The sequence below is a fragment of the Mastomys coucha genome, unplaced genomic scaffold (assembly GCF_008632895.1).
Source record: "Mastomys coucha isolate ucsf_1 unplaced genomic scaffold, UCSF_Mcou_1 pScaffold15, whole genome shotgun sequence".
NCBI lineage: Eukaryota > Metazoa > Chordata > Mammalia > Rodentia > Muridae > Mastomys > Mastomys coucha.
The window spans coordinates 18895736-18921827 of NW_022196897.1; the positions used below are offsets into that span (position 1 = coordinate 18895736).

The following is a 26092-nucleotide window of genomic DNA, read 5'->3' on the forward strand; positions in this document are numbered from 1 at the left end:
TTTTTTAACTTCATGTGGACATTCTACTTTCACTACAGATGTCACCAGAAGGCATTAGCAGCCTCCCTGTGTGTCATTTGGGCTGGTCCCCTGGCTGAGCATGCTTAGCCTAGAGGGAGGGGCCATTGCAGCTTTACATCTGCATAGAAAAAAAAAGCGGTAAATGTCAAGGTTCTTTTATTTTTGCCTCTAAGTCATTTGCAGGGCAGGTTCTTTTACAGTGAGTCATTCTTGTATCAGCACACTAGCAGCTAGGGGTGACAGGCAGTGGGTCCTGGGGACAGGGAGTGTAGAGCATCCGGGAAAATCCTGCATTCCCTTCCCCCCACAACCGGTACAATTCCACAGGATTTCCACGGCAGACCATCTATGTCAGAGAACGGCCTGAAGACAATCCTCCATCCTTTCTGGATGTAAGGCAGTCCAGGAAATTAAAAAAGAAGTGAGGGGACACAGGGACAGGCGTAGGCTTTAACAGTCATCTAAAGAAGATCAATCGGCAGCCTCTCCATTTTATCTTGTGGCAAGAGCTTTTCTTTGTCTCTGTGAACAGACCTGTAAAAACCACTCTGGCTCTTGTGGAGGGGACAGTGGTCAGCCCAACTTGGTAAAAATCAGAGGTTCTGAAGTTAGATGCCTGGTAACCTGCTGGAATGGAGCCGCCTGGACCACAGGTCAGATTGTGTCAGAGCTGAGACCCTGCCAATCTTCACTCTTAGGTACCAGGTCTCCATACAGTCCCCTAGGTCTTCCTCATGTGAATCTAAACTGCCTCGCAGGGGCCCCAGAGGGCCTTACTTGGGAGGAGGTGGGGTGAAGAAAGCCTGTTGCCAATCCTTGCTTGCTCTTGAAACCCAAAGCCAGGCCCCTGTCAGCTGCTCCTCACCTTCTGCTGTGAGGTGGACAGTGCTGTTCCGCAGGGCGCTGTTCTGCAGGGTGGTACATCAGCCCCAGTTTCTGGAGAATGTCAGCATTTCCACAAACCATGGACAAAGCACAGGCCCCAACCCTGAGGACTTGCCTTCTCTGTCCCTATCTCTCTGATTTTGTAAGATTTCTGTATCTTTGATCCTCTGACTTGATGCTAGCTAGCTAAGCTACCGCCTGTCCAGAGGAAGCCACCAACTTCTTCAAGCTCATACTTGTGGGACACCCTTCACAGGGGCCTGTGGCCAAGTCTTGAGTACTTCTGTACTAGGGGAAAGGAGAGAAAGAGTGGCTCAAAGGTGCAAAGGACCTGCTCGGTTCTCCCCCAAAGCTCTACCATTCTAGGAGAGAAACAGCTTCAAAAGCAAGCTCCATCTATCCCCCGGGGCTTCTGGAGAACAGGATCTGATGCAGAAGCAGTGGCCAAAGCCATTGGAGGGAACATAAGAGGCACAAGGTCTTTGGTGGGAAATGAGAGTCCTCAAATGCTACTTATGGGACTCAGCAGGCCCGTCTTACAGTAAGGAGCTAGTGTGGGTGTGAGGCCCTCCATCGCAGGCTACCACAAACAGGCAGACAGCGCTCATAAAAGGTAGACACAGACAAGACAGCAGGATTTGGGATTCCAGTACAGACCTTCTTGGGCCAGATAGACGGCTTAGAACCACAGTGGGAGTGGACGGGGGCTGGGTGCCCCAGTCCTACCATAGATCCCCTGGGATGGAGTATAAAGGTAACAGTGCTGGATGACAGGGAGGGCCTGAGACAGCAGCCTCTGGAGAGAAGGGCACATCTGACGATGAGTCCCAAGAGACATATGGATGACAGGTGGGCGCTCAGTCCACCTGATGCACAACTGGCCCTCCTTGTCAGGATTCTGTTAGTCACCAGGAAACTAGCGGTGACGGTTGACAAAGGCACAGTGTGAGATGTGCAAGGAGTGGCCAGGTGATGAGCAGGTGGACTGGGAGCCCAGAACTGGGAGCAGAGACACAAGTCCAGCTGTCTTGGTGGTCTGGGTGGGAAGGGAGCGGAGTGAAGTGGGCAACCCCTGTGGGGGGCTGCGGAAGAGAAATACCCGTGCCATACATAGGCAGAGGGAATGGCAGAGCCACAGGAGCATGCTGCGAAGGAGAAGGGGAGGCAGGATATGGGGACCCAGCCTGCAGGTGGGCTGGAGGATGCCTAGCCAGCCTGAGTGGTGCTGGAGGCCTGTGGGGACAAGCGGGCTGGACGATGGTGGCTCCTGGGAGGCTCACGGGGACTCTGGCCATGTGCACCGCACCTTTAGGAACCTACGGCACAAAAAGAAAGAAGAAAAACCCTGAATTAGAAAAAGCAGCAGGTGAGAGGCATGCGGTTTGCCGCTGGCAAACTGCTTGCCTTGTGGAAAGGGAGAGGTTTTGAGTAACTGGTTACCACAGTGGCTCTGCCATGGGGAGCTTTCAAGGCATTAATCTTCTGCTTGGACACAGGCTCTCAGGTAGTCTAGGGTGACCTCAAATTCTATATACAGCTGAAGATGAACTTAAACTCATGATCCTCTTGTTTCTGCCTCCCATGCTCTGGCATGACAGGCCTGGCTTTTTATTTCCCATGTTTAGCTGGCCCCATTTCTGAACCAAAAAAGATTAATAACGTTTCCCACTTGCTCATCTTCTTCACAAACTGAACTTTTTTTTTTTTTGGTCCAGGATGGTGTGGGGAAGTCAAAGGGCAAATTCTCTATCCCACTGCGACCACAGGTCTCTGTAGTAAGAAGGACCTTTGGTGAGAAGGGGACCTAAGGCTGCCCAGGGCCTCATAAATGTGAAAGCTCTCCATCGCCAGAGGCGAAGCAAGAAAAGCAGATGCTCCAAGCCCTCAGGACAGGATGGGAAGATCAGCGAGGCAGAATTACCCAGGAGGGGGAAAGCATTTGGCTTGAGAAGTCCTCAGTACTAGAGATGAAAGTGTCACACTTATAGAGAATAATGTTCTCAAAAAAGAGAAAAATCACTTAAAATACACAGCACTGAGAAAAATAATATTTATTAGAGAGGCAGATACGAGGGTATGACTGGAAGGTGACAGAGAGACTCTTTTCTCTTAGGATAAGAACAGAGAGATGCAATCATGATGGCTATATTCAAACAACTTACTCAGAGCCCAGGAGTTTACAATAAAGTCAAGTGCGCAGCGGCCAGCCGGGGACCTAGCTACAGTGCAAGAGTCCAGGGGCCTCCCCAGCAGTTATAAAAACAAAAAGGTGGTTAGGCAGAACAACAAATAAAACAACACTGTGTAAGGCATCCTTCTAAGTTCTAAATCAATATATACAAATATACCCTGCGGTGCAGGATCACAGACATGGTCAACAGGAAGTGATGTCAAAAGCCACCAACTGGCAAAGGGTGGGAGTCTAAGGAGTTTGGCAATGGTTAAGTCCATCATTGATAGGGGGGGAGAGGGGGGAGGAAAGAGGGGGGAGGGGAGGGAAAGGGAGAGGGAGAGGGAGAGGGAGAGGGAGAGGGAGAGGGAGAAAGTGCCCTTGTGTTATTTTTTAAAAATCCGAGAAGTGCTTTGAGTTTCTGGGACAGCAGCTGAGCCCACTGGGGTTGGAGGCAGGAGAGCAGGGTCTGGAAGAGGCTAGGTGGGGGGCTTCTGGGTGGCTGCTAGCCTCAGGTATGCTCCTCAGCTAAAAGGAGAAGGCTGGAGGCAGCTCGGCTCTCTCCTTATTTAATTATTTCCTGTTGTTGTTTTGAGTCAAGATCTTACTCAGCAGCCCTGGCTGGTCTGGAATTCACTCTGTAGACCAGGCTGACCTTGAACCGACAGAGATCTACCTTCATCTCTGGGATTACAAGCATAGACCACCACACCCAACTGTCTAGTTTTTATTCTTTACCTTGATTTGCCAGTGCTTTGTGTAGGTGTGCACATGTTACCTTGGTGCATGAAAGTCAGAGGTCAACTTAGGGGAGTTGGTCTTCTCCTTCAACCATATGAGTCCTGGGGACAGCACTCACATTCATCAGGCTTGGAGACAAGTGTCTTCACCTACTGAGCCACCTTCCCCTGACCATATCTCCAATCTCCCTTTTTAAACAGCAAACTAGGGGGCTGGAGAGATGGCTCTGTGGTTAAGAGCACTGACTGCTCTTCCAGAGGTCCTGAGTTCAAATCCCAGCAACCACATGGTGGCTCACAACCATCTGTAATGCGATCTGATACCCTCTTCTGGGATGTCTGAAGACAGCTACAGTATACTTATGTATAATAAATAATAAAACAAATTAGAAAAACCCAGCAAACTATTGGAAGAAATTTTTGTGTTCACCACTGAGGAGACAGAAACTACAAAGTATCATTCAGTTTCATTCATCTGTTGGGATCCTAAGGTAGTCAACTTAATAGCACACACTTAAATCAGGACCTGCAGAAACCGGAGGGAAACCCCTCCAGTTCACCCATCAGGCCACGTTCACCAGTTCACTGCTGGACCTCTCTTTGAGACTTTTTGGATTTTGTTTTTAAGAGAGGGTCTAACTTACATAGTTCTAGTTGTCCAGGAACTTGCTGTGTAGACTAGACTTATCTTGAACACACAGAACTCTGCCTGCCAGCCTCAGACTATTGGTCGGAGTGGAGGACTCCTTTAATCACAGCACTCAAGAGGCAGAGGCAGGTGGATCTCTGAGTTTAAGTCCAGCCTGGTCTGCAGAGTGAGTTCAGGTTGTCCAGGATAGCCAGGGCTACACAGAGAATCCTGTCTAGAAAAAACAAAAAGAAGAAGGCGGAGGAGAAGTAGTAGGAGGGGAGAAGAGGAGGAAGAGGAAGAAGTGGGGGAGGGGGAGGGAGAAGAAGAAAAGGAGGAAGAAGAAGAGGAGGAGGAGGAGATCACAGCTAAGAAGTTAGTTCTGCAGAGGATAAAGAAGGTTTCTCTTTATATTCCCAGTCTTTCTAGCTACCTGGTCACATGCCCGATTTGCCCTTCCTCTGACCCAATCAGAAGGCTCTTCGGGGGTTCAGGGTACCTGCAGGGGGAGTTGAAACTCTGCTCCTGAAGGAGCCTCATAATGGCTGACTTTAAAAGCACTGTGACAGCAAGAGTTACTCAGAGGAAATATGAGCTACAAAGCTGGTGTGTGTTAAACAGGCCTGGTGGGCCAGTCAGCTCGCTACTACGGAGACTGCACTGGACTGAGGTATGGCTGCCAGGGCTTAGGCAAGGGCATGGGGACCTCTTTGTGCCACTTCTGTAATTGCCAAAAGACAGTCACTACTACGAAATATTATTTTTATCTCAGCCATCACAAGGCCGAGGCAGGGGAATGTGAGTTCAAGGCTAGCTTGGGTTACACTTTCTCAAAAAAACAAAAACAAAAACAAAAGCCGGGCAGTGGTAACGAACATCCCAGCACTTGGGAAGCAGAGGCAGGCGGATTTCTGAGTTCGAGGCCAGCCTGGCCTACAGAGTGAGTTCCAGGACAGCCAGGGCTACACAGAGAAACCCTGTCTTGAAAAACAAAACAAAACAAAACAAAACAAAACTAAACAAAAAGAAAAAAAAAAGAAAAAGGCCAGATGTAGGTGGATATTTTCTCATTTCAACCCATTTACAGTTGGCTCTTGATGGCCTTGAGGTGGGCTATCATGATGGCCACTGATTCAGTCCTGGGCTTGGCAGCTGCTTCTGCACATGCCCAGTGTCACTGCCCCCCTCAGCATCAGTACTGACTTAAAAAATGCAAATTCCCACATGGCCCCATTTCCTTTAAAACACTAAGGCCGTTTACTTTAATCTGGCTGTAATTAGGCAGGTCAAATGTGCCAGAAATCTCAAAGCCTCTGGTAAGTTCTAACTTCGGGTCTTAAAGATGTCGTCAAAGATTAAAAAGAATACTAGCCTTCTACTTAAGAAAAGGGACATGCTAAGTCCACTGCTTGCAGTGGCAGACGCACCAGCCCCTGTTCCCAGCAGAGCTGATCCTTTCACCACAGAAGTGGAACTAAGTCTGAAAAAAATCGCACCCATGGGGCGTTGGGGCATCCAGCTGCTGCACAAGCTTGCTTCAACAGCTTGAAGATACTCTACCAACCCACCCGGTCCATCAGATGGAGCCAGAAGATGAATGGCTAGTCAAAAGGACTCGCTCAAGGAGCCCACCTTCCTGGGCCTCTTTTGGTTGGGCCACTCAGACAATAAACGGATAACACGGGGAACCCAAGCTGCAACTGTCCGAGTACTCAGTGTGGGCACCAGGAACGATACAGGCTTTACTCATGGGCAGGGAGAAGATACTTCCATCGATGAAGGAACTTTTATTTATGACTTATTTTTACTGGGTCTTACTCTGAAGCCCAGGCTAGCCTGAAACTCACTTGGATGCTCCTGACTCAGCCTCCGGAGTGCTGGGATTATAGGCACAAGCCACTACCATAAATCATTTTTTTCATCTACACATTTTGTTGAATGGAATGGAAATGGCTGATCAGATTTCAAACAACACAGTTGTAAAGCTAGCCAGTGGCAGTTCTGCGCACAGCCAAGTTGGACAAGCGAACCCAGGCACAAGACTCTCCCAGTTCCCGGAGTGTCTGAGCCGCTTGCTCTCCGCTGAGACCTCTTGAAGGCCTGCAACAGCCACAGTGGTGGAGAGAGACAACTCCAATGCTTTTTGTTTTGTTTTAAGTGGATCAAATATAAGTCTTAGCACCTTTGGCGTTTTTGTCTAAATAGACTTCGACGTAGGAAGTGGGGACATAACCCTCCTCGTCTTCGTTTCTGCGGATGCGAGTCCACCCATCGCCTTTGTCCTCCTCAATCACGCTCAGCGTTTCTCCTTCAACTACGGAAATGGTGCCTTCGTTCTGACCTGGAAGAGTAAAGTGAGGTGTGAGGTCTCAGGCAGCGCTGGGAGGGACCTGGCAATGGCGTATTAGAGTCAAGGTGAGATCTGAGTACAGAATGTCCCCACAGTCCTCTGATGCACGCTGGGTCCCCTTCCCTAAGTGCTTTCCTTCCACATGTGCATCTCTAGGTTCTTCCTACCGTCTGTGGACCCTTCCTCAGGTACTCTGCGGGACACCCCTCTCCCTCCCACCCCCAGCTCCCCCCCTTGGTCAACGCCCTTGGTCCTCAAAGGCTCTGAGAATCCTGTAGGATGGGTCGGGTCACTCATCCCCGAGTCCTCACCTCTTCTCTCACAGCATCCTTGGTACCTCTCTGGACTGCATCATGTTTCTCCCACATAGGGGACAATGGTGTGCCTGGCGGCAGCTTAAACAATATCAGCAGCTCCTTAGTGCCAGCTAAGTAAAAGCAGACACCTCTTTTTCTCACCCAGGTACTCTATTCCCTACCCTGAGGTGTGTGTGTAATGTGTGCAATGTACTCTATTCCCTACCCTGAGATGTGTGTGTGTGTATGTGTGTAATGTGTGCAATGTACTCTATTCCCTACCCTGAGATGTGTGTGTGTGTGTGTGTGATGTGTGCAATGTGTGAGTGCGAAGTACGTATGTGTGAGTAAAAGTGTGTAGAGTGTGTGTGTATAATGTGTTGTGATTGTGTGGTATGTAGTGTGTAAGAGCATAGAGTGTATGTGTGTTTATGTGTAGTGTGAGTGTGTAGTGTAAGAGTATGTGGTGTGTGTGAATGTGTAGTGTGTAAGACTATAGTGTGTGTGTAGTGTGTATGAATGTGTAATGTGTGAATGTGTAGTATAAATGTATGTATAGTGTGTGAGTGTGTAGTGTGCAGTGGCCAGAGATGTCTTCCTTATTGATTTTCCATTTTATTTATTAATTTAAATTTCCTTTTCTGGAACTGGAGAGATGGCTCAGCAGTTAAGAGCACTGACTGCTCTTCCAGAGGTCCTCAGTTCAATTCCCAGCAACCTCATGGTGGCTCACAACCATCTGTAATGGGATTGGATGCCCTTTTCTGGTGTGTCTGAAGACAGCTGCAGTGTACTCATATGTATAAAATAAATAAATCTTCAAAAGGGGGGAGGGAGGCAACTTCCCTTTCCAAAAAGGAAAAAAAAAATGTCTCAAACACACACACACAAGATGAACAAGAACAACAACAAAAAAGAAACAAATAAAACAAACAAAACTCCTACATTTATGGGCTGGAGAGATGGCTCAGCAGTTAAGAGCACTGACTGCAATTCCCATCTATAATGGGATCTGATGCCCTCTTCTGGTATGTCTGAAGGGAGGGACAGTGTGCTCATATAAGATAAATAATAAATCTTAAAAAAAAAGAAAAAAGAAAAAAGAAAAGAAAAAGAAAATCGTTGGGCAGTAGTGGCGCACGCCTTTAATCCCAGCACTTGGGAGGCAGAGGCAGGCGGATTTCTGAGTTCGAGGCCAGCCTGGTCTACAGAGTGAGTTCCAGGATAGCCAGGGCTACACAGAGAAACCCTGTCTTGAAAGACAAAAACAAAAACGAAAACAAAAAAGAAAAAAAATCTATTTGAAAAAAAAAAAAAGAGCTGATCTTGTAAAGGGCCTGGGATTCAGTTCCCAGCACCTACATGGTGGCTCACAACCATCTGTAACTTCAGTTGCAGAGGACCTGATGCCCTCTTCGGGCTTCCACCTGCACCAGGCACTAACACTGTTTACAGACTCATGTATAGGCAAAACACTGGTATGCATAAAATCAATAAATACTTTTTTTTCTATAATTTTATCGTATGTGAGAGAGAACTGTGATCCTTGGGAGAGGGCAGCAGCCCGCTCAGTCTGGGAAGGCAGGGGCCTCCCATGGGCAGCAGTACCTTCAAATGTGTAGAGGGCCTTACAGGTCCCTATGGCAGGCAGCGGCTCCTCATCATCAAATTCATCATCGAAATCCGGGGCCAGCACCTTGTGCTCATTCTCCTGGCTCTGCTCCTCCGTGTAACTACCATCTGGGCTGCTCAAGAGAGGAAGACAGGACAACTATAGCGACCAACCTGGAGACTCGGGTCTGCCCACCACCATGGAGCAATGCTCAACCAGGCTGCAGGTGCTGATGCTACATCAGACGACCAGCTCAGACTGGATGGTAGCTAAACTGAGATAGTCTCATGTTGGATGAATCAGAGGCCTTCTGTCCGTGAGAGATTCCAGAATTTAAAAGTAAGTACAAAGCCAGACCGTCCCCCTGCCAGAGGCAGGGCCTCATAGGTACTGTACCTCTCCCGGTCCTGGGCGCAGTTAGTGACCGTCTGGTGTGTCTGGCCATCGTATAGTCCGCTCTGCCGGCGTGCCTGCTCACTCCGAGCCGGGAGTCTGCCTTCCACCTCAGCCAACCAGGCCTGGAAGCAAAAGCCACACAAGACTTAGACCTGGGCTAGCCTAGGTTAGATCGTGAGCTGTCAGGCCTTAACTCAGAGCTGGACAGTCAGTTAAAGCCTGACGTCTCAGACTCTGCACTGCTGGCTCTACAGGTAGGCTCACAGGCAACCGCTTCCTTGTCCTGAAAGCTGGGGGAGGGGTGGGAAAGCCCCCATTGGCCAAATTTACCCATCACCTCACATAACAGAAAGCATGCACCACTGGGCCAAACTCTTGGGCAGCCATGTAATCACAGACTAGTTACTCTATACTTCCTTCTGACTCAGTCCCATGGCTGTGAGGTCACCCTGGGAAACCCCACACTTCACAACACATCAGTCAGGTGGTTTTCCTCTCCTGGGACACAGCCCAGCTCTCCTATAACACCTACCACTGAAAAGGTGGAGCGTGGGGATCAGGGTTCCCGCCCGGGTCTGCCCAGAGACACCCTTCCCCTTCCCCTTCCCACTTCTCCCTTTTCTCCACACCTCAAACTTCTGAGCCTCTAGACGCAGTTTTTCTATGTTCTGGGTGACTTCGGTGAGTTTGTGGTCCAAGCTGGCTGGGTCTCCCATCTGAGGGTTCTTTAGGTACACATCTTTCATCTTGGTGATGGCATCTCTGAAAAAGGGATAACAAGAACACAGGGGCTGAGGCTGGAGCCAACTGGGGTTTTTTTGTCACTGTATGAAAAGCCTACTGTTCTTTCCAGAAAACCCCATCCCTGACGTCACAGGCTCCACACCATCACTTACTCAATTTTTTTTTTGTAAAATGAAAAGAAGCTGTTAAAACCCATCACTCTGATTACTTGGTGACACACACTGGTGTTCTCAGCACTTAGGTGGTCAAGGCAAGAGGCTAGCCTGGGCTACATAGTGAGACCATCCCTTCGCTTCAAAAGTTCAATGATTTTAGTGTGTGTGTGTGTGTGTGTGTGTATACAGGTATGTGCGCACATGGAGGTCACATTGGGAGTCTTTATCTTTTGTCTACCTATTCTTTTTCTTTAAAACAACATCAACAACAACTCTGTGTGTGTGTGTGTGTGTGTGTGTGTGTGTGTGTGTGTGCAGGTGGCATGCCTGTGTGGATATGCAGCAGCCACCAGAGGCAGTCCTGTGCCAGCTTCACTCTTCCCCATTTCCTCTGAGGCAAGGCCTGGAGATCCTGCTGACTCTGCCCACCTCGGAGCTTGGGTTAGAGGTGTCTGAGGGATGCTGGGCTTGCTCTGAGTGCTGGAGTCTGAACTTGGAGCCTATGATTACACATTATGGGCTCATAACTAATTGCAGAGCCACCTCACCTGTTTTTTGAGTCAGGACCTCTTATCAGCGATGGGGTTACAGACCCTTGCTACTGTGCCTGGCTTTTTATGTGGGCACTGGGGATCGGAACCTGGTTCTCCATGCTTGAGCAGGAAGCACTTTCCCCACTGATTTTCTCCGCAGCTGGAATTTTACTGAAGCCTTTAAGAAAGGAGATTTTTGTGTCTGTAGAGCCTCTGTTGAATTGTATGGTTTTATTTTATTTTTTTAGACATGGTTTCTCTGTATAGCTCTGGCTGTCCTGGAACTCAATCTGTAGACCAGGCTGGCCTCCAACTCAGAGATCCACTTACCTCTGCTTTCTGAGTGCTGGGATTAAAGGCGTGCACCATCACTGCTTAGCACGAGTATAATTTTCAATATGACTAAGATGCTGCCTTCAGAGATGGAAAGATGGCTCAGAGCACACGCTGCTGTCTCAGAGGATCTGAGTTTAATTCCCAGCACCCACAGTAGGTAGCTCATAATTGTCTGTAACTCCAGCACCAGGGGATCCAACATCTCTGACCTTCACAGGCTCCTGTATTCACATGTCATTTGCATACACATACAAGTACACACACACACTCTTAAAATTAGAAAGGATGCCACCTTTACTATTCTCTCTTTTTAAATTATTTTTAAAATTAATTTTATTATTTTTAGTTATGTGTGGAGGGTATCTGTGCGCATGAATGCAAGTGTCCACTGAGGTCGGAGGCATCGGGCCCTCTTGGCCTGCAGTTATTGAGTTGTGTGTGTGTTGGTGCTGGGAATAGAACTCAGACTCTTTGCCAGAGGAATACATACTCTTAACCATAGATTTCACCCCCTCTTTATTTTTTTTTGGACACAGGGTCTCATTCTGTAACCCAGGCTGACCTCACTGGTCAGCAGTCTTCTTGCCTCTCACTCCCCCATGGCTCCTCTCTTCTTTCATCTTTGATAACTTTAACCTATTGTTCCTTCCTTAATTTCATGAGAAGGTGTCTCAGTTATCTCACTTTTGCTTTTTGCTTTCTGAACTTAAATTTGTGTGCCTGGGACTGGAGAAATGGCTCATCGGGTAAGAGCACTGACTGCTCTTCCAAAGGTCCTGAGTTCAAATCCCAGCAACCACATGGTGGCTCACAACCACCTGTAATGAGATCTGACGCCCTCTTCTGTTGCATCTGAAGACAGCTACAGTGTACTTACATATAATAAATAAATAAATCTTTTAAAAAAATTGTGTGCCTGCTTTGTTTGTATATGCACCATCTGTGTGCAGTACTCACATGGACCAGAAGAGGATCCCATGGAACTGCAGTTACAGACAGGTGTAAGTCACCATGGGTGCTAGGACCTGAACCCGAGTCCTCTGTAGTAGCACCCAGTGCTCTCAAGAGCTGAGCCCTGTTTGTTTCTATTGTTTTGAGATAAAGTCTCATGATCTAGCTCAGGCTAGTCTCAAACTTGTGACCCTCTGCCTCAGTCTTCTAAGTGATGGATAGTGGATGTGCTATCACATCTAGCCTTCTAAACTTTCTTTTTTTTTTCTTTTTTTTTTTGGTTTTTCGAGACAGGGTTTCTCTGTGTAGCCCTGGCTGTCCTGGAACTCACTCTGTAGACCAGGCTGGCCTCGAACTCTGAAATCCGCCCGTCTCTGCCTTCCAAGTGCTGGGATTAAAGGCGTGTGCCACCACTGCCCAGCTTAAACTTTCTTTATAGTGTGTATCAAGAGCTATGAATCTCTTTCTGCAACCACAGCTTTAACTTTTTCTTTTTTCTTTTTTTAAAGATGCAGTCTCAAACAACTGCCACAAGTATCAGGACACTGTATTTATGCACAAGATTGAAATGTGCTGTGTATTGTGATTCAGCAGAGCAAAAGCCTAGCAGATAACAAGGTGGCCCAGCACAGCGTACAAACAAAACCAAACCCCCAAGTCCCAAAGAGATGGTAATTCTTTTCTCCCTTTTACAACAACAATAAAACAAACAAACAAACAAACAAAACACCCTTTTAACCCCTGAGAAACATCTCCTAAGACTCCCTGTAGCCCAGGCAGAGCCGCATGCAGGCTGCTAGTCTGTCAGTGACCAGAACAGACAAGCTGCAGTTTGTTTCCTGATCACTAAACCACTTCGAGAAAAGACATACGGGGCTCACTCCTGCAATCCCAGCCTTTGGGAGGCTGCAGCAGGAGGATTGCTACTCTGAGTTGAGGCCAGCATGGGTGACGTAATGACTTCCAGGGTAAGACTCTTTCAAAAAACCAAACAAACAATCAACCCCCCAAACAACAAATGTGTGTTGGGGTGCTTATGCCTGTAGCCGCAGACAGTGGGAGGCAGATGAGCAGGAATCAGAGTTTGAGATCAACCTGTTCTTCAAATAAACACACTGACAAGGAGGAAGAGGAGGGAGGTGGTGAGGAGGAGGGGGAAGAGGGAGGGGAGGGAGGAGAAGAAGGAGACCTGAGAATCTGGAGGAAGATTAATATTTAACTATCCTCAACTAAAATGACAAACAGATTTTAGAGTCAAAGGCAGGACGTGGGGGAGAAAGAGAAGAGAATCACGCTACTTTCCATCCTTTGTACAAAAACAAAAAACCCTTTGACGCCCCCCCTCCGAGAGAAACCCTCCCTAAAGACTGCTCATATCAAGGTGATGTGGCCGATGCTAACAAGAACTTCACGAGGGCTCTGACAGGGGAGACTCTCACCCTTGAGGTGGAGCCCATCACTGAGATTGTCAGGATGGAGACCCAAGACCCTGCCTGACCAGCAGCAGCTCATGCAGGAAGGCAAGCAGCGGGAAACGGCTGTCCACTGTGTGAAAGTGCCTACCCTGCACTGTCCTGTCGCCACTGTGCCCAGAAATACAACAGAGGCCATGTGATGCTCTGCTTGGAGAGCCATGGACGCCTGCATTGGAAGTACAGCTATGCCAACCTCTGCACCTCGAGGCTGAGGGGAGCTCAGGTGGCCTCTCCAGCCCGTCACCCTGGGACCCCAATATCTTCCTCCCATTGACTGGGAAAGCAAACACTACCCCATACATTCACTCAGGACAAGAGACCTATGAATGCTAGCCACGTGCATTTTGTTTCCCATACTCAAAACATAACCTCTGCAGAGAAACCCAGCACTCAGCCAAAAACACCTGCCAAGACTATGGCTTTCTGTTTTAGAGGCTGAAGAGATGGCTCAGCAGGTAAGAGCGGGTACTGCTTTATCACATGACTGAAGCTTGGTTCCCAACCTGCCTGTAATTCCAGCTCCAGGAGTTCTGATGCCCACTTCTGCCCTTTGTGGGTACTGCATGCATGCATGTATATGCACACACAGAGACACACACACATCAGAATTCCTCTTTCCAGACTGAGCTTGGGTTCTCTGACAGGGCACACCGATCCATCCTACCTCTGGTCCGTCTCCTTCTGGATCTCTTTATTGAGATCGTCAACCTTCTGTTGTAGTTTTTTCCTTCTCTGCTCAGGTGGGAAGTTGCTGAAGTCTTCCGGGGTGACACCCTGTAGACACAAACATAAATGAGACACCAGGAAGCCTTGAGATGCTCCTGGGCAGGAGGGGGCAGACCAAGCCTGCAGACCTGCAGAGCCAGCTATGCTTCCCTGCTGCACCAGCTGAGATGCAAAAACCAAACACATGCAGACCTCGGAAGTCCCACAAATCACCGCGCAAGGTCATCTGCAAGGGCCAGAGCACCACAGAGAAGGCCAGGGGCAGCCACACCACAAGATGAGAGATGGAGGGGACAGGTCTAACCCAGAGGGGGACATAAAGACACATTTAGAGACTTAGTGTGTTTGCATTCTCTGACTATTCCCACCCAGGACAGAAGTGCAGGAAGTGACGCTTCTCTAACGTAATCCAGTCCCTGTCAGCATTGTGTCTAAGTCTCTGTTCTTCCCTTAGTTGAAACGTTCCTAACCATCTCTCCTCTCAACATTGAGGCATTCGGAGCTCCCGCCCCTGTGAAATGACAGACAGACTATCACTTTCTGTTGTGGATGTGAGCAAAAAGTACGATTAAAAAGTTGTCATCCTCTTCCGGTGTGACTCCAGTATGACCTGCCCCTTGCTGCTTCCAGGACCCCAGAATTACTTCCCAAAATGTACAAAACCAACCTCCCCTGCTTCTACTGTCAGAGCTTGTGGTAACATGCGCCCTGACCCCTTTTCTGCATGGTTGAACCTGGGGCTCATGTGTACTAGACAAGCACTTAACTTGTGGGCTACAGTCTCAAACTCACAACAATCCCCCTGCCTTAGTTTTCCAGGTACTGGAATTATAGGTGTGAACCACCACATCTAGGTCCTGACCCTCCCTCCCCAAATTTAAAAGATTTTATTTTAAAATTGTGTGTGTGTGTGTGTGTGTGTGTGAGTGCACACGTGCACCTGTGCTTATAGAATCCAGAAGAGGGCATTAGATTCCCTGGAACAAGTTACAGGTGGTCATGAGCTACAGGTGGTCTATGTTGCGATAGAACTTGGGTCCTGTGCACTCGCCTAACTACAGAGCCATCTCTCCAGCTCCTGCTCAGCTGAGTACTTGCTGTGTAGGCCAGGTTGGCCATCAGTTTGAAGCAGTCCTTCAGACTCAGGCTCCAGAGTGCCAGGGTTGTGGACATGAGTCACCACACCTGGCTGGGACTCTCTTTTAAGATCCCACTGCACTGTTGCCCCTTGTGCTTTCAGTAGACGGTCTCCGGAGCTGGTCTTCCTCCAAGGGCCGCCTCCTTGGCTTCACGGCAGCACAAGAGTTTTTCCTTAAGCAAGGCCATTTTCATAAAGAATGAAATGTATTCAGTGGACCCAGGGAAAGCCAGGAAATTTACAAGAAGAGATTTTACTTGAAAAACCTCAATTCTTTTCAAACAAGAGCGAGACTGACTTGGTGGCCCAGAGAACGTGATTCTGGAATGCAGCCGGATTTGCCAAGCAGCTTACTTGGGGGCTTGTGACAGAGGCTTCCAGGCTGATTAGGAGAAGCTGATGGCTGGGAAGCACATGGATCAGCAAATAGCTCGCCTCTTAAGGCCAGCCGGAGATCAGCGCTCCATCCTGAGCCACCCTGGCTGTGTGTGATGGGTATGTGAGGGGAAGAGGATGGACAATATTCCTGTCACCAAGCCAAGCACGGTCCTGCAGGCCAGCAACTCCCTCAGTCTGACAGCAGCTGAGGTGGCTCCCCTCTCCCGTGCACACTATTGAAACATGGAAACACCACTGTCTGGCTTCCTTTCTACTCATTCTATTTAAGCTTGGAGGAAAATCCATCTTTACAATTTTTATTCATTCTACAATCTGTGGGAGTCAGCTCCATCTTTCAAACCATGTGGGTCTCTGAAATGGACCTCATGGCCATCCGGCTTAGCAGCAAGCACCCCTGCCCCATGAACCATCTTGGTGACCCTGATTGATACTTGTTTACTAGATTGAGTGAGTGAGTGAGTGAGTGAGTGTGTGTGTGTGTGTGTGTGTGTGTGTGTGTGTGTGTGTGTGTGTAGGTCAGAGGACAACTTCCTTATATTCCATGTTGTTTGGGACAGGATCTCTTGGTTGTTTTCCATTGCATACTCTATCTAGCCACATGGTGGTAGGCTTACATACACGTCTGCCTACTGCTAGGCTTTTATACGAATTCTAGAAACTTAAGTTCTCAGGCTTGGGCTTATAAACACTTTCACCTTTGGACTCATCTTCTCAGCCCTGAGGTTTCGCTTTGTTTTTAAATCTCTGACGCAACAAAATTCAACATAAGTCACAGAGTTGTGTCAGTGGGGCGATTTGGGCAGTGGTCAGAGGGCCCTCTAGGACTTTCTTTGAGGATGGGAACATTCTGTGGCTGTACTGTGTGGCACAGCAACTGCAGGTGACTGCCCTCACTTGAACGTGGCCACTTCAGAGGGACCTGAGTCTTGTGAACGTATTTAGGACATGTGTGAGGCTTGGATGGCCTCTGCACGGCTATGGAGACGCCTGTAAGGAACACTCCAGGCTGGTGGCTTGTAACTGGCCACAGAAGAGGCCACGAGTGTCTTATGACAACAAAATCATCATCTTCAATTGATAAAGGGTCCACCGAACTGGCCAGCCAGGTCCTTCTCAATGGCTACCCTGGCTATTTCAATAGCGTCATTACTTGAAGTCAATGGGAAAGCCTCACACCTTGGTTGTTATGGAGATTCAGGTCAGCAGTTTTTCATATAAACTTAGGAGCTATAGAAAGGGCGTCTCATCCAATTAGGCTTTTGAAGTCTACATTTCCTCAAACAAAGCTGTGACAAGTGACTCATTCTGTGGAGAAGAGGCTCTTATTTCTAGCTCTGAGTCACCGGGGATGTCTCCGATCCAGCTAGAGCGGCCCAGTTTGTAGAATGGTGAAACCTGCCCTGGAGGGTGTGGTCAGACACATCCAGGTTAGAGGGACACGTATTCAGCCTTGCCCCATCTCCTGATGGAACCCACACTGCTCCTGGGCACAAGCCCTGGGGAAAACCTTTGGATGTTTGCTTTTACAGCCAATTCATTTCTACCTGATATTTCATGTCTGTGTGCATGTTTGTGGTACATGCAGATGTGTGCATACTCAAGGGGTTGCTCTAGCTGGACGTCAGATTTTTTGAGACAGGGTTTCTCTGTATAGCCCTGGCTGTACTGGAATTCACTCTATAGACCAGGCTGGTCTTGAACTCAGAAATCCACCTGCCTCAGCCTCCCAAGTGCTGGGATTAAAGTCGTGTGCCACCACTGGCCAGCCATACTTGGCTTTCTTGATGGTACTGGGATCTAAACACGTCCCCAAGCTTGTAGGAATGAGCGTCCCTACCCACTGAGCCATCTCTAAATGCCATGGAAGCAACAGTTCACTCCCAAGCTGGGGAAAGGTTTTATATCCCAAAAGGAAAGACTGCTTAAAGTCATTCAGCATCCAAACCTCTTCCCTCCCGAGGAGAGACCTCTCTTTACTGAAGACTTTTCCCGGGGTTTCATTTTTGAGAAATGTTATTTAATAAAAAATTTTTTTTTTGCTTTGAGATTGACTGGACTGCAGATAAAATATATAGTTGGGAAATGATGTCCATCCATGTATGCATGTGCACAGCTATAGGAAATTCATGGTCATGTGTCACACCGGGCCATCAAGAGCAGGACCCCCAGCAAGATTAATAGCGCAGGTATTACGCTGTGGTTAGCTGGCATGGTCCATCACTGCGAGAACGCAGGAGTCTGCTCTGCCCTGGAATTCAGGAAGACTCCATGACTTTAATCTTTTTTTTTTTTTTTTTTTTTTTTTTTTTTTTTTTTTTTTTTTTTTTTTTTTTTTTGGTGGTGTTGGGGATGGAACCTGGGATTTTGCCTGTGTTAGACAGACATTCTCCTACCGAACCATGCCCCCAGTCCTCATCTATTCTCAAAGCAGATTGGGTTATGTTGGTTAAGATTTTCTTTTAATAAATCAAACAGTTACTCAGGCTGTTCACTGGAGCTACACCATGAAGGAGAAGCAAGACAGACAGATACTAGGCAGATAGCTCAGGCAGATAGCTCCCTGTCCAAGGGTGGACACGGAGTTCCCTTTGCCCATCAAAGCATCTGTTGCTCCTGGGACCAGCTTTACCCAATGCTCCCACTGAAGGCCGTAGCTTCCCACTGGTCTTCCCTACCAAAAACCTGAGCAGTCATGACAGGCATGACACGTCTGACTGTCTCCTTCAGGGTCTCTGAATAGCTCTGGCTGGCCTGGAACTCGCTCTGTAGACCAGGCTGGCTTTGAACTCAGAGATCTCCCTGCCTCTGCCTCCCAAGTGTCTCCTTTAGGCTCTCAGTTTTGTTTTGTTGTTTTTAAATATCTAATTCTGTGGTTCCCAGGAAGGGGCTCCCTTCCGAGTCTTTACATTTATTTTGACCCAGAATGATCAGTAGGAAGACCACCCTACCCCCAAATTTCTGACATTTACATAAAGAAGAATATAATAATTGATTAATGCTTGGCAACTCTGAGGTCCCCACAGTAAAAAAAAAAAAATCAAATCATGTTAAGCATTAATTTTCTTAGTGAATAAGACAGTCACTCAACCAAACACCAACAAAAGCGCCCACAGGAGAATGAAGGGGAACAGTTAATGTCAGAGGCAGGTTGCCCTTGGCATAGCACACACAGCACACACCAGAACCCAATTAGACCTGGGACATGCATGGGGGACATTGTGCTTACCAGCTTGAGAGAAAGCTTCACGGAAAATTGAAGAGGTAACAAATGGGAAGAGAGGAAGAGAGAGAGAGAAAAAAAACACATGTCAGAAGAGGAGGCATTTGACCAGTCTCACTGGACCCATAACATCAGCTCCCTGCTGAATTGTGAAATGGCCGGGCAGATCTGTGCAAAAGTTCACAGGAGGTCGTGAGAGAAATTCTTCTTAGCATCTTGGGTGCCAGAGCTGAGGCAAGGTGTGAGGAGGGTCCTCCATGGCCCTGCAGAGTCACCTCCCACAGTGGGATGCCTATGAAACGCAGCTTGCTGGCAAGGGTGGCTTGGGGAGGTGCTGGGAACAGAACCCAGGGCCTTAAACCTGCTAGGCCCTAAGAGGAAAAAAAAATTACATAGCACTTCTCTCCCAGGACATCTTATGCAGAGTGTTTTTAAAATATTACTTTTGAGACAGGGTCACCCAATGTACATCCCTGGCTGGGGTGGCCTCAGTTTCCAGGGAGCCTTCTTTCCCTTCTGTCCCCTGAGTGCTGGGGTCATTGGCAGCCAGCCCTCCTCTTGGTGTTTACAGTTTTTATTTTTTAACATTGGCTTTTTTAATGAAAAATACTTATTTTTACTTGTGTGTGTGTATGTGTTGTGTGTGTGTGTGCACACTCGTGCGTGCGCACTCTAGGACATGCACAAACTCGGCTAAAAGAGGGCAAAAGACACTCGGAGCTGGAGTCATGGAGGTGTGAGCAGACATGTAGGTGCTGGGAACAGAATTCTGGTTCTCTAAGAACAGCAAGGGCTCTGATCTGCTGTACCATCTCTCCAGCACACCTCACCTTACACTGATGGTGTGTGGTGTGTGTGTGTGTGTGTGCGTGCGCGCGCGCGCACGTATACACCTGCACAGCGTGTATGTGTATGTGGAGGTCAGAAACTGGAAGGCCTCTTGCCAGCAGGATGGAGATGCTGGGCAGCATGATTTCCCACCTGTCACCAGCACCTCTCCTGGGCCAAGAGGGTGACTTTTGAGGCTTGCTCTTTTTCAAAATGAACTGATCTCATTTGAAAAAGCATGAGTCTTACGCTGTAGCTCAGTCTGGTCTTGAGCTCTTGATCCTTCAGCTCCTGAGGAGTCCGATTCCAGGCTGCTTGAGGCTTGCTACTGAACGCCATGCCTGTCCATGGAGGCTACACAGCATTGGAGTGGGACTAGGAGCTGCAGCTTTTGTGGATGCTGGCTGTGGGTGGGGGTGTGTGAGCTAATCACTATAGGGCCACAACAGCTACGTTACTGTTGAGCCTAGAGACTAGAAAGTTCCCATGATCACTGGAGTAAAGCACAGTAGGAGGGCTCTGAGAACTCAGAACAGAAATGCAGTTCTGAGACCCTGCTGTCTGTCTAGGAAGTGCTCAACATATGACTTAGTCTCTGGCAATCCAGAAGGTCCTAGTAAGGGGTAATATGGTGCAGACATGTTAGAGGATAAAGTACCAAAGAAAGCACACTGGGATTTCTATGCTGGGTAGGGAGGAGTTAAAATTCCTTAGCCAGTTTTGTATTTTTTTTCATCCTTAAGAGTATTTAAAGCTGAGACCTCTAGCTAGGCTTGATGCCACACACTGAGCAGTAGAGGTAGAGACCTGGTCTACATAGTGAGTTCCCAGCCAGCAGGAACTGCATAGATGCTGTCTCAAAGAAAAAGAAAGTTGAGATTCCTTTGCATAGAGGCAATCACTTTTAAAGAAATCATTCCCATGTAGAAGGAAGAGATTGTTGTTAAATAGGAAAGAAATGACTGGACAGCTTTTCAAGAAGTGTCTGCAAAGGTGTGGCCGTGAACTTGTTGAGCCTCCTGGAGCTAAAGCACAGATTGTCCATCACAAGCTGAGTTTGTCATTCAGACAGACAACACCCATGGTGCAGAGCAGGACATGGCGCCCACAGAGCACACCAGCAGACACTAACATTTTCTCACATACAATCTTATTGCGAAGTTCTAGAACCCGACTCACTATTTATGCTCTATGGGGCTCCTCTCATGACTTGAGATTATAATCAAAATCCCCTAGCACCGAATTTGTAATATCAATAGAAAGGTTTCCACTTCAAAATAAGAACAAGTGATTAAAACTGAACATCCGCTTCAAGAGAGAAACAGGAAATACTAAATTCTCACACTCACTCAGTTTTTTGGAAACACCAAAACTCTCCAATTCCATTTTCTGAAGTGGGTGGTGACAGATCCACTTGCCAGAGGTGACACCTTAGTGTGTGGAATTCTTTTTAAAGATGACTAAAGTGCTTTTCAGGTCACAAGTCATAAATAAGCCAGACAATGAGGTCATTTGCGATTAGAAAGCAGTCTTCTCCTAGGAGAATAAGGGCAAAGGCCCCATGGAGTGTGTGACTAGACACTAAGGGGCCAAACGCCATCAGCTTCAGGCGACAGTTAGGGGCTCTGGGAGAAGCAAGCATCAATAACACTGGAGGGAGACAGAGCCAGCGCGTCCATGTGTCATTGGACGGTCACAGCTACTAACCTCAAGCGCAAAGAAAGGGGACTGTAGTGCTGGGGCAGACGCTCTCCTGGAACCAGCTGTGCTTAGGCTTCCTTGAGATTTTGTTTTCCAGGCCTGTGACATGGCTCCCTAGTGACCCACTGGCTACAAACACAGATGTGGATCCCTGCACGGTCCACATCACCATGCCCTAAACTGTCCCTTTCTGTTGACTATTCTCAATAGATGTATTTTGTGGGTAAATTTCTGCCATAAACTCATAACCAGGGATACCATGGATCTCTCAGGTGGCAGTTGCAGGCTCTTTAAAGATCTTACCAGAACTAAGACAAAAAGTGGGCACTGGGACAGTGAGCTAGCTCAGTGGGTGTCACTGGGGCATTGGATGCCCATTAGAGGGCTTGGATGTTTCTATACAAGTTTTAGAGCTAAAGTAGCTGTTGATATTATACAGTAAGACCCCCTCCTTGTCCCGGAGAATTTTGTTCGGTGGGATAGAAGTATTACAGCTGCACCTGTGTCCCCAGTCTTGGCGCTGTCCAAGGGGTTAGTGCTTTGGCTGTGACTGTCTTATCTGCATCACAGGCGGACTTACAACATAGTCCCTAGCCTCCAAGGCGTGTGTGGGTTTCCCTAGAGTCCTCTTCATGAGCTCTTTGTGATAACACAGAGACTGAGTCTGCCAACAGTTAGCAAGAGAACAGGGTAAGATACATAAATAAGGAAAACCACACATTCACAACGTGACACACAACAATGGAGAACCAAAATGCCTTGCTCTGCTTTGGTGGATTTTCCCAAGGTTAACTCTGAACTAGGAAAGAAGTCACCTAGTTTTAGCTACTCAATTGCTTTGTACAAGCTCAAAAGAAAACCCTAATTTAAGACAATGGAATTACTATTTGTAGAGTCAAATTCAGGACATGTTCATTCTATCTATCTATCTATCTATCTATCTATCTATCTATCTACCAATCCATCCATCCATCCATCTCTCCCTCACCTATCTGCCATCTATCTCGCTACATCTCTCTCTCTACCAATCCATCCATCCATCCATCCATCCATCCATCCATCCATCCATCCATCTCTCCCTCACCTATCTGCCATCTATCATCTATCTCTCTATATCTCTCTATATCTCTCTACATCTATCTATCTATCTATCTATCTATCTATCTATCTATCTATCTATGAATCTATCCATCCATCTATCTCTACCTCTCTATCCATCTATCTATCCATGTATCAATCTCTATCTCTCCCACACTCCCTTGGCTTTCTTGTCATGTAGCTCACACTGGCCTCAAACCCCCTGAGTAGGGGAAGATGACCTTGACCTCCTGGTTCTCCAGTTCTTACTTCCCTGGGTCTGGGATAATCAACGTGGGCTAAAGACACACTCTCTACTCTAATCTTTATTTGACTTGTGTAAAGATGGGACAGTGAAGGTAAACTGGCAGTGTAAACCCTCTGTAAAGATCACAAAACTATTTAATCTTGTTTAATTATTTAAAAATAAACTAAGCTATGCTAAGAAATGTTTGCACACTGAGCCAGGTGGTGATGGTGCAAACCTATAGCCCCAGCACTCAGGAGGCAGGCTAATCTCTGAGTTCAAGGCTAGACTGGTTTACATACTGACTTCATGGACAGCCAGGGCTACACAGTTAGACTCCCCTCCACCAATCCTGTTTCAGAAAAAATGAAAGAAAAGAAAAAGAAATGTTTGCATACAATTTCCACACTCTGGTCAGTAAACCAGATACTTAGAATTCAATTCTGAAGGCTGTCAAATGTGATAAATTATAAGATACACCACAGGGTACTAGAGAGATGGCTCAGTGGTTAGGAGCACATGCTGCTCTTGCAAAGTATCTGGGTTCGATTCTCAGCACCCATGTGGTGACAGACACAGCCATTGATAACTCCAGACCCAGGGGATCCAATGCCTTTTTCTGTACTCTAAGGTCAGTAGGCATACACGTGGTTCAGACATGCCCACAGGGAACGCTCACACAGACAAAGCACAAAGTGAAAAATCTGAATGGAATACAAGAGAGACACCACAGCCACAGCCAGTTATTCTCCGAGAATCCTCCCTGCAGCTTACTTGCTCCAGAGTCTCAAGTTCAGGTGCCGGGGAAAGTGAAATGGGAGTGACTGCTCCCTGCCCATGGCCCGAGGTGGACCTGCCAGCCACACCTCTCGCCCTGAAGCTGCTCAACAAGCAACCAACCAGGCCTAGTTCCCCAGACACTGGGTGTAGGATGTTTTCTTTTCAAAGGCCTACTGTCCCTCTCTTCCTTCCTCCTTCCCTCCCTTCTACCCTCCCCCAGTTTCTTTTCCCCCACCACTCCCTGCAAGAAGAAGTAGGAGATCTGATCCTACCACTCCTCACAACCGCTCTCCGTGTCCCTCATCCATGTCCCTCACTGTCACAGCTTCTAGCTTGTCTGTCACTGGGAGAAAGCACTTACCTTCCGGGAAAGTGTCCGTCAAAGAAGTTTGCTGAAATCAAAATTTTTTTTAAACCATCTTTTCTTGTACTAATCGAACACAGATATTCTTTGGCCTTTGCCAACACACTCTGGGGACACCAGAACACAGACACAGAAACCATCAAATGACCAGGAGACTGTGGGATGTGGGGTCATGGACCATACATGCAAATGGATGGTAAGTGAAGACACTGAGCACATCTCATCCCCCGTGTCTGACAGACAGATGCAGATGTTTATAAACACAAGTGATCCTGTGGCAATGTAACTGACTCTGAGCCCTTCTCGCCCTCACGGACACTTATTTCTCTGATGAAGAGTGAAATTCTAAAAGCCAGAATAATTGAGCCAGGAAGCTGCCAATTACTCAGTCAGTCCCAACAGCAGAGCTCAGCACGATCCATCGTCCACTTCTGAAGCTACTCTGCCTGCTGAGAGTGGCTGTCCTGACAGCTTTAGGACATTAAATTTCTGATTTACTTAAAAAATGATTATATTCATTTATTCAGTGAGTGTGTGTGTGTATATGCACATGCACACTAAGGTGTGCATGTGGAGGTCAGAAGGCTGCTTGCAAGAGTTGGTTCTCTCCTTCCACCTTGTAGGTCGCAGAGACGAAACTTACATTGTCAGGCTTGGTAGCAAGAACCTGTCTTTTTGAACTACCTCACCAGCCCAAATTTCTGATTTCTAACTTGATCTACTAAGTACCCTTAAAAGCAAAACAATTCTACCAAGTGTACCCTTCTTCCTTCCTTCAACCTTGATTTTTGGACACTACTCTTCCTTTCATATACTCTATTTATTTATTTATTGCATGCATGTGGAGGGCAGTGGGCAGCTCTGGAGTCAGCTCTCTTTTCACTGTGTGTCCTAGGAACTGAATTCAGGTGATCAGGCTTCCCTCAAGCGCATTTACTCACTGAGCCATTTCTATGGTCCATTCTTTTATTTTATTTTTGAGATAGGATCTCACATAGCTTAGGCTGACGTTCTGATCTTCACAGGTTTGCACCATTGCATGTTTTGTGTGCTACTGGGGATGCATGCTAGGCAAGCACTCTACCAGGTAAGCCACACTCCAGCCTGCCCCACCTTTCTTTGGAAATAGGATCTCATTATGAAGCCCAGGCTGGTCTTAAACTTACTGCAATTCTCCTGCTTCAGCCTCTGGAGTACTCAGCTTAGATGTAGACCAGAACACTGCTTCCATGAAACGAAGCGTCTCTCAGTATTGGGACGCTACAGATAATGAAATCCACCAGCGGATGGATCTGAGACAGACACTCATCTAATTAGTCACAGTTTGGAATCTCTTCCCATGCCAGAGGCCAGTGGGGTAGAAAACACAAAACTTGGGAACTTTCCATTTGCAAGAATGCTGTTGATCAGCCCAAGGTCTGGTACCCAACTTGGGATAACTGAGCTCCCAGGGACTATACTGAAGTGTCTCCAGCTGGCTATAGTGGCACATGACTTTAATCTCAGCACTCCAGGGAGGCTCTAGGCCAGCCTGGGCTACAGAGGGAGTTTCAGGACAGGCAGGCTTACATGTAGAGATTGTCTCCAAAAAAGAAAAGAAAGAAGTGTCTCAATGTTCAACCACTTGGATGCTTGGAGATCCCAGAAGGAAGGTACCCAGCTACATCTGCAGGGGAACTCCATAGGCAGGACCTGCAGGTTCGTGAGGCACTGACCATTCGGCTATAGACTTTTTGTCTGTTTGTTTGAGGCAGGGCCTCATTTTTTATCCCTGGCTAGCCTGGAGAGACATGTAGCCCAAACTAGATTTAAACTTAACGTTTTCCTGACTCAGCCGCCTAACTGCTAGGATAAATACAACTAGAGGATGCTCACTAAGTTTTACTTGGGAGGTCACAAATTACCTTCCTCCAGCCTTTTCCTATTAAGCTAAGCTGGTATCTACACTGGATGGCTGCCCAACTTCTATAGAGGTTCATGTTTGGTTACAAACTGGAGGGCTTTTTTGTTTGCCTGTTTGTTTTGAGACAGAATCTCATATAGCCCAGGATGGCTTGGAACTTGTTCTGTAGCTAAGGATGTCTCTGAACTTCTGATCCTCTGAAGGCTGGGAGGACAGATCGTGAAACGTTACACCTGATCACAAACTTGGGTCTTAACAACAACCTCATTCTAAGATACTGTTCCCTGAACTTGGGTGCCACAGAGCACCAGACCATGTGAGCTGACTCTTATGTCCCACCTCCACAGCTTCCACTAGCTCACTGGCTTCACGGCCAAGAAGGGTGGGAACCGAATGGGGGAGGAGGGCCTTGATGAA

General features: G+C 47.6%; 1 protein-coding gene and 1 long non-coding RNA gene across 10 annotated transcripts in view; one reads left to right on the forward strand and one right to left on the reverse strand.

The window, feature by feature from the left end:
* Fnbp1 (formin binding protein 1) overlaps nucleotides 1–26092 on the reverse strand; it is a 119014-nt gene continuing 92922 nt past the window's right edge. For 3 of the 9 annotated variants that reach the window (XM_031369738.1, XM_031369736.1, XM_031369733.1), the window contains 5 exons: nucleotides 13957–14066; nucleotides 9728–9860; nucleotides 9099–9220; nucleotides 8699–8835; nucleotides 6215–6785 (listed from right to left, as the gene is read on the reverse strand). In XM_031369738.1, coding sequence (XP_031225598.1) covers nucleotides 6607–6785; nucleotides 8699–8835; nucleotides 9099–9220; nucleotides 9728–9860; nucleotides 13957–14066 — 681 coding nt within the window. In that variant the 3' untranslated portion in view covers nucleotides 6215–6606. Of the gene's footprint in view, nucleotides 2223–6214; nucleotides 6786–8698; nucleotides 8839–9098; nucleotides 9221–9727; nucleotides 9861–13956; nucleotides 14067–18781; nucleotides 18797–26092 lie in introns of those variants that run through there. The other 6 variants (XM_031369739.1, XM_031369734.1, XM_031369737.1 and 3 more) reach the window with 4 other exon arrangements.
* LOC116089967 lies at nucleotides 6687–7257 on the forward strand. The gene is made up of 3 exons (XR_004118510.1): nucleotides 6687–6859; nucleotides 6951–6982; nucleotides 7165–7257. It is a non-coding gene; the product is annotated as an uncharacterized LOC116089967 (long non-coding RNA).